Source organism: Trachurus trachurus (assembly GCF_905171665.1).
Source record: "Trachurus trachurus genome assembly, chromosome: 12".
Lineage (NCBI taxonomy): Eukaryota > Metazoa > Chordata > Actinopteri > Carangiformes > Carangidae > Trachurus > Trachurus trachurus.
Genome location: NC_139908.1, coordinates 7,231,603 through 7,240,318, shown reverse-complemented (window position 1 = coordinate 7,240,318; position 8,716 = coordinate 7,231,603). Strand labels below are relative to the sequence as shown.

The 8,716-nt window shown below is 41.6% G+C and overlaps 1 protein-coding gene across 1 annotated transcript; it reads left to right on the top strand.

The window, feature by feature from the left end:
* The first annotated feature begins 37 nt into the window (after positions 1-37).
* sgtb (small glutamine rich tetratricopeptide repeat co-chaperone beta) lies at positions 38-8,651 on the top strand. The gene is made up of 12 exons (XM_083982847.1): positions 38-96; positions 2,092-2,204; positions 2,602-2,705; positions 3,298-3,373; positions 4,108-4,207; positions 4,442-4,546; positions 4,647-4,785; positions 4,886-4,948; positions 5,841-5,878; positions 6,004-6,087; positions 6,926-7,047; positions 7,892-8,651. Exons 2-11 carry the CDS (start codon positions 2,105-2,107, stop codon positions 7,035-7,037), a joined length of 921 nt encoding a protein of 306 aa, XP_083838973.1. The 5' UTR covers positions 38-96; positions 2,092-2,104; the 3' UTR covers positions 7,038-7,047; positions 7,892-8,651.
* Positions 8,652-8,716: the final 65 nt, after the last annotated feature.

The window sequence follows — 8,716 nt, the reverse complement described above, 5'->3', positions numbered from 1 at the left end:
GCAGCAGCAGCAGGAGGAGGAGGAGGAGGAGGATGCGATCAATCCGACACAAGTCCTCATGACGCGGTAGCAGCAGACAGCTGGAGAAGAGCTCAGGTAGGTGGGTTGTGGGGGGGTGTTTGGGAGTATGTGTATGTGTGTGTTGGTGGTGATGGGGGGACACACGCATCAGCATCCGTTGACGTTATGTTATTGATAAATGAGGGCGTGCAGAGGTCTGAGGCTCACCTTTGTGTCGTTGTTTGTGCTGCTGCCAGGAGGAGGAGGAGGTTGTGTTATGGTTGTTGTTGCAGGCAGCAGCATCACCACCACTACCACACACAGACACACACAGCACAGGAGCCGATCAGTCCGCCGTCAGTGGAGACGGACAGGCTGTTATAGGAAATCCACCCAGCTAATTCAGTTCAATGCAATTCAACCAGTGGCACCATCATCATCAGCATCATCATCATCATCATCATCATGGGCCGCAGCATTAGCTCCAGTTGCATTGTGATTAAAACAATACTGAAGTGAAGCCCCCGTGTGTGGTGATTGCAAACAGCCCCGGACTCCCAGTGTGGTAGCTATTACATCACAGCTTCTGCATCACTGCATGTACCTACGTGTGTGTGTATATGTGTATAGACTGTGTATGTGTCAACACACCGAAGGGGGAGTAGCCGTGTGTGTGTGTCAGAGAGAGAGCCAGACCTAAACGAACATAGCAACGCATGGTTACAGCACGTGATGGATAGGCTATATGAGGCAGTGTTTCCCCATCACCTCCACAACACACAGAGTTAAATTACTGTAAATATCCTGTTTATGTCACCACCACCTGCACTGACTGTGGATCTGTTTGGATCAGACGTCAGAGAGGAGGAGAACCAAACCACCAGCAATTACTGAGCAATGCTCTCTTTTTTATTATTATTATTATGAGCAAATATAATTTATCCTCCATCCTGCTGTGAGGTATCTTGAAATGAGAGCTAAATGGCAGCAGCAGCATCTTTACTGGGAGTCATTATTGTTGTTAGAGCTAATAACATGACTGGATTAACCTCTAACAGTTAATTAAATGACAGGCCTCTCTGCAGATAGGGGCCACAAAATGAAACAATACCGCAAGATTTGCTCTAATTGATGTCAAACATTTATATTTCAAGTTCTTTAATTAAATAAATCAGCAAACAGTCGACGACTGACATGCAGGGAATCTGGGGCTCTGTGGGGCCTGTGGGCAGTCGCCTGCTCCAGCCCTGGAAAATGACTCCATAATAAGCCAAGAGCATATTAAAGGTTCACAAAAAATATAACAAACCAGTAGACTCAACACTGTTATTCTGATCATGGATGAGAAATGAGGATTCAAAACACATGCTACGCTAATGCATAACTAATACATGATTCACAATGATTCGTTCCATAAATTAAAAGCCTTAAATACATATTTTCTCAATTATCTCTTGCTGTGAGTCCAACATGAATAGGAAACAGTGTTTTGAGCCATTTTGAGCCATTTGATTTCTGCTTATTTTAATCATGAATATTTAATGTTGAGGGGAGATTCTTTAAAGCCATTTAATGACTGTTAATGTACAGTAACTCCTACATTCAATTTAAAGCTTGTGGCACTGAGAGACAAGTTATAAAGAAGAAGGTATTTCAGGGCATTGATTGATCAGATTCAAACATCTACATGTCACTGAACAACAGTGTTTGTTTAGGCCTATGTCACATTTAGAGGATAAGATTATTGTAAAGTGTCCTTAGGTGCCCTGAAAGATGCTATATGAATCAGAATCTTTATTATTGTTATAATTAATAAGTTATAGCAGAAAAAGTTGCACTAATAACAAAACATGTTGCTACCATGTTGAATCAGCAGATTATTATTTACATGTTATAACTCATGTAACATCCAGCAGTAACTCATGCGTTCACTCACCCATGACTCATGTGTAAGTTATGCATTACTCAAACTTGTGAATTGTACCTTTATTCTGAAGTGTCACCTAATGAGTTAATATTAGAGTCATCAGTGTGTGTGTGTGTGGGTGCGTCTGTGTGTGTTTCACTCCAACAACTTCCTGTGCCCGTCAGTTTCTAGGTAAAAATGGCGGTGGAGAAGCGCTTGGCATTCTCTATTGTGCAGTTCCTACGAGATCAAACACATTGCGGTGCTTTGAATTCTGATGAGCAGGAGAGTCTGGAAGGTAGGTCGACTTAACCGTCTGCACCTCACACACTCACTTCACAAAGCACCTTTTAGAAATGTAGGACGCCTCCTGCTCCTGTCCGTCTCACTCACAGTGAACTTAAATAAATGCTCTTCATTCTGATGCGGAGAGAATAAACAGCGAGTGGGTTTTTTATCATCACCAAAGAGTCACAAGTGATGTGATGTGCAGTTTGTGTGGAGGTGTGTCTCCTCTCATCCAACATGAAGGATGGACGGGACGGTTTTAATTTCTCCGCTCTGAATGTGCAGCCAATTTCTGACTCACCATTAAGGCTTTAAGACCAGTTTGTTTGGCTGTTTATCTGTGCAAAAAACACAAAAGCTCTGTCATCACATTCACCCTGTCTTATTTCACTGATCCTCCTCTGCAGTTGCGATACAGTGTTTGGAAACCACCTTCAAGATCAGCTCCAGTGACTGCCATCTTGCTGTGCCACAGCCTCTGAGGGAGATCTTCCTCAACGCCCTGCTCAAGGTGTGTGCTGCACGGGTTATTTGTGTAGGGACAGTTTGATAGCATGAAGCAAAGCCACATACCTCAGTGTTAACAGTAGCAGCCCTAGCTGGGTGGCTAGCCCGTTGCTAGAAGGACCTTTATGATGCATAAAACTCAACAAATCTCCACAAAACAGTCCATAAATCACAGTTTACATGATGCAATACAATAGAATAGAATAAAACGACCAGCACCGTTGATAACATGACTGATCCCTGCTTCAGTCTGGTCCCAGTCGGAGCTCTACATAAGAATTTATGAAATGGCTCCTAATAAGACTTTGAAATGAATAATTCAGCTTTTATATCCCGGGGATGTGTGATGTGGCTAAAATAAAATAAAATGAATGTATGCTGCATAATCTACAGTCAAAGCCTCACAGTTGACATTTCGACTTGTCAAACTGAATGGGACAAAGTCCTTGTTAATGTTATTAGTTACAGACGGTCTGCCATAAGAGAGAGAGGAGGGGGGGGGGGTTATTAAATGCTGAGTAGTCACTGTTTACTCACAGTTGATTTCACTTTGATTTAATCAGCATTTGTGATTCTGCTGTTTTGCGTTTGCTCAGAATGACAACATCACCATACCAGAGACGTCCCCGTCTCCGGAAGACATCGAGAGAGCGGAGCAGCTGAAGAACGAAGGTAATGTCAGATTTAGATACGTGACCGGAACGGGAAGGAAGGAACAGAGCTGATCCATGCTGTGCTAAATGTGTCCCAGATGTGTTCGAGTTAACATTTATCCAGTATGATACACTAATGGTGTGTTTACACTGATTATGTCTGTTATCATTGACGATAGTCTAATGTTTTATGGGCTTTTACTGAAGATCTGTTTATCTCTAGGCACTGGTACCAGCCATGTTAGATATGGAGCAAATTGATTTATCACATGATCAATTAACAGATAGATGATTAGATTAGATTACCTTTATTGTTGTTGTACAAATGATGCAGCAAAATCTGAGTAACTTTCTCCTTAAGGTGCACTACATGCAGTAGACATGATCAGCAGAAGGACACAAGAGACATAATAGCATACACACAACATATACTAACACACCACATTCAATGCATAGAGGATACAATAAATATCTTGGTGTTTAAAGATATTACATTGGACTCTGGGAAATAACCATCATTTCCACTATTTTCTGATGTTTGGCAGCTTCAACAACTAATCAGTTAATTGGGAAATTGATCATTAGTTTAATAAATAATGAACAGAGCTGTTATTTGAAGCACTGGACTAAATTATGATTTACTAATAAGTTGTTGTAGCATCCATTCCTGTCATTTTCTTCTATATCTTTAAGGCCACAGCCATTCTTCTTTATGTTTTTTACTCTGTGAATAACTCAGTGTTTTATTCTCAGGGAACAATCACATGAAAGAAGAGAACTACAGATGTGCAGTGGAGTGTTACACAAAGGCCATTGATCTGGACCTGAGAAACGCCGTGTACTACTGCAACAGGTATTTACAGCAACGTGATTTCACCCTGTGTGGTTGTTTTTGCACCTCAACATTGTGCTGTTATTGTGCCTCACTGTTCTTCACCACCACGGCAGACAGTGATGTAATGTTTGAACCGGTCTAGACAGCGCTGGTGCACCGTGCGAGTCCTTCCCCTTTGTGCACCATGTATCTGAATGTAATTAAAAAAGAAGGGGGCCAGAGATAACGCTTAAGCGCTTTAACACCTGGCAGGGCCGCAGCTCACAGTAAACTGGGAAATTACACAGAGGCGACTGGTGACTGCGAGAGAGCCATTGGGATTGATCCTACCTACAGTAAAGCTTACGGGCGGATGGGGTGAGTTCAGTGTTATTTAAACTGAGTTTTTCTGTGCAGTCAGCTCCTGTTATAAAAAAGAAAAATCACTGCCCGTCTCTCTCTCCTCTGTTGGCTCCAGGTTGGCTTTGACAGCTATGAACAAATACCCAGAGGCAATTACCTACTTTAAGAAAGCTTTGGTACTAGACCCCGAGAACGACACCTACAAATCCAACCTGAAGATCGCAGAGCAGAAGCAAAAAGAAGCGACCAGTCCGGTGAGTAAAAAACTAAACAAGGCCTATTATATTAGCTCATACTCTATGCAAGATCATGCATGTATCATTGAAGTGCTGTGTGACTGTGTTTGCACCACAGATCGCTGCAGGGCTGGGGTTCGACATGGCCAGTTTAATCAACAACCCTGCCTTCATTAGCATGGTAAGAAGAGCAAAGCTGCTAACGTGAGAACTGTATAATAAAGAGGTTACCAGCAGTTCAGTAGACTTAACCATTTGTCCTGGAGACAGGTGTCTTATGCTTGTTTTGTCTCTGGCAAGGTTAGACCAGATTTTTCTTCCGCCTAATTAGTCCCATGAGTGTCAGTTAGCCCGTTACTCAGACACAAGTTATTATACAGCGGAGGGGAGCTTGCAGAAACCTGACTTATTAAATGATGACACGCGGGATCGTCTGCCAAGCCGAAAAACACTCCCGCATGCCAGAGGGGGGGTTTTATTGCTGCAACAATGACAAGAGACATCTAAATCAGAGAGCTGCTCAGGTCAATTCAGAGCCCGGAGAACCAACATCAGGACGGGTTTGTCCTTTTAAAGGGAACATATTACTGTATGGAAATATCACTTTTTGAAGGCGCTTTAACATATATTTGCGTGTTTGTCTTGCCTTCTGGCCCCCAAAATGTGAGATGATGTAATTTTCGGGCTCCTGAGGTTGAAATCCATGTGGTTTTACCAGCTGTTCCCTCAGTTGTCATACAATAATGTCATTAGTTTTCGAATTTGCATAATACCACCCCTCCCTGTGAGTACTGGTAGCAGTAAAGGGGGCGGGGCAAGCTGTGGCTCATTTGCATTTAAAGGGACAGGCACTGAAACCAGTCGTTCTGAACAGCGCTGTTTTGAGCAGATGAAAAGAGCCGTGATGTTTGATCCTTGGGGTATTTTGACCGAAGAATGTCACAGACATGTCTTTAAGGCACCTAGGAACTATTTTAATTTGTGGAAAAATGGGCATAATATGTCTCCTTTAATGCATCTGGAGGAGACCATGATAGATTTCAGCTTTTTTCCTTTTTCTTTTCTCCTCACAGGCTGCAAGTGTGATGCAGAACCAACAAGTGCAACAGCTGTAAGTGTCAAAACCAATAGATTAGATTTAGGGATGTGTCAGTGGAAGCTTTAAAACACACACACACATACACACTATGATATAATGTGATCTGACTCACTGTCACTGTGTCTCTGTGCGGTCAGTATGTCAGGAATGATGTCTAATGCAGTCGGGGGTCCTGCGGCGGGAGTGGGCGGACTGTCAGACATTTCCAGCTTGATTGAAGCGTAAGTGAAGTCAACTGAGACAATAAAAGCATTCAGAGCGTTTCATATGAGCTCCTAATGTTAGTCAACCCACAGACTTTTTACTTTTATAGAGAATGAGACATGAGACATGTTGGGAACAAGTTGTCTGTCTTGTGTTTTGGATTTTAAAATTAAGCTGAACAAACTAAAGTGTAAAAACTTCAACAATAAAACCACAAGATGTTTTTTTTTTTTTTGCCATTTTGCACCTTTTGCATGGATTCAGCACAGATCAGTGAGCTTTAGAGACGCTTGTCGGTGGATTTTGTTGCGTCTAATCAGAGCCAGATTAGTTGTTTCCACCTGTTTCCAGTCTTCATGCTGCATGTTAAGCAAACCAGCTGTAGCTTCCTACAGAGACATGGGAGTAGTGTTTTTTTTTTTTAAATCAAATAAGATTTCCCAAATTGTCTTCTACTCCTGTTCCAACTAATGTGACAAAATGATACACCAACACACTGAGGCACTAACACAGTTTAAGTCTGGAGAAAAATTTGATTTTGGGAAAGGCGTTTGCTGCAGATGGAGACAGGATGAAATATTGTGTTTGTAATCACGCTTCAAATTGATGTGACATTTTTATAGCAGACAACATTTTATCCCCTGAAACTCAGCATGAGAAGCTTTTTGTTGTTTCCATCCGATGAAGCGTCGCTGGCTGGCTCGTACGTGTGAGGAGATGAGATCAGAGACTGTCTCACAGCAGGCGGTGAAGACTGATCTCTCAAATCTCTGCTGTCGTTCCGGTAGGGAGAAAAAAAAACAAAAAAAACAATATGGCAGGTAAATATAGCTGCTTTCTTCTTGTCTCTGTCAGAGGCCAACAGTTCGCCCAGCAGATCCAGCAGCAGAACCCAGAGCTGATCGAGCAGCTGAGGAACCACATCCGGAGCCGCTCGTTCAGCGGCAGCGCCGAGGAGCACTCATGATCTACTCTAGGTAGTTTTTATTTTCATCATCTATTCAAACCAAACTCGGTAACACTTTACAATAAGGGTCCCTTAATTAACGTTAGTTAGTACATTATTAAAGCTGTACAGAAAAGAAAATTGAATTTGAGCCCACTGTGGGTCCTAACATTAGTGTAATAACTCATCTATCAGACGATGGAGCCCAAACTTTGTGCAAAATTCTTTTTTTGATTAAATCCGGGATGAAAGTGTGGGTTTTTTTTTCGCATTGGATAATGCAGGCGCATGGATTATACGTCGGCCTGCTCCCGATTCATCAGCTACTGATATTGGATCAGTCATCCGTCAATCAAACGTCTGAGACAACACACACACACGGCGCTCGGTCTCGCCCCAAGCTTTGAATACCCTAACCCGCTCGATAACGACCAATCAAATTCGTTTTCCTTACTCGGGTAAACTTGTGCGGCAACTCGTGACAACTCAGCGCGACAAACAGGACAAACGGCCATTTCTGTACACCTTTAAGCATTAATATATAAATATATAATGTGTTAATTAATGAGTAATGCATACATAATGATAACTAATTACATTATTCAACTTTTATTATTACTTGATAATTTATTAACTAACTTTGAGTAGTTAACATTAATTAACTGCTTACTAATAGGCTACATTAATTAATGTGTTTCCTAATCCTTAGTAATACATAATAATGATTGATAATATATCTGTAAACAGTTAATTAATGCTTAATAATGTACTAACTAACGTTAATTAAGGGACCCTTATTGTAAAGTGTTACCCCAAACTCCAGCTCACTATAGAATCATTTTCTTATCTCTAACATGAATTCCTTTTCATTACAGCCTCATGTTTATTTTATTTTTCCAAGGAAGGGCAACCATATTGGCGCGATTACAATCTCTACACCCATTTCTTAAAGTCCCCGGCGGAACTGGCATGAAGAGATGAGGATGAGGGGGATGAAGGCACTTTACTGTGACTAAAAAGGCTCTGAGGTGGAGAGAGACGAGGGCCTGGAGACCGGACCATGAAATGAAGAAGCATCCCACACATTTAGGGCAAAACATACTGTAAACACCCAAGTCATAGGAGAAGAAGAAAAAAAACAAACTACAACAAACAAAAAGTCAAGAAGGAGCTGAGCTTGTGGACGGATCATGAGTAAAATTCTTTCTTCAGAGCTTTTACTGCAGAGGTCGTGTGTTTTCCGTGTGGTGAAAAAACCCTCTTCATGTTTTCAGTTTAAGATCCTTCTGTCTAGTCCAGATGAGTAAGATGGGGCGAGGGAGGAATGTACTTTTACAGTGTTGCAGGGAACATTTCAGCTTTTTTCTCATACGACACACACACACACACACTCACATAGAGGATGTCAGATTTAATTGTTTATATCACATCTGGTTTAATATTATTTTTGTAGACGGGACACGCTCCTACTTGTGTATCGGGTGATAACAGACCATTCAGTCCTTCATCGTGTGGGACTCACGTCACTGCTTTTCAACGAGTACTACTTAACTTTTGATTAAGACGACTGTGTAATTGTATAGCAGTGTTTGCAGCCTGCATAATGTTGTTATTGCACTTTAGCAAAAAAGAAAAAAGAAAAAAAGAAGAATACATAACTGCCCCCCCTGTCTCCCTTTAAGCCTATTTAATTGTTCATG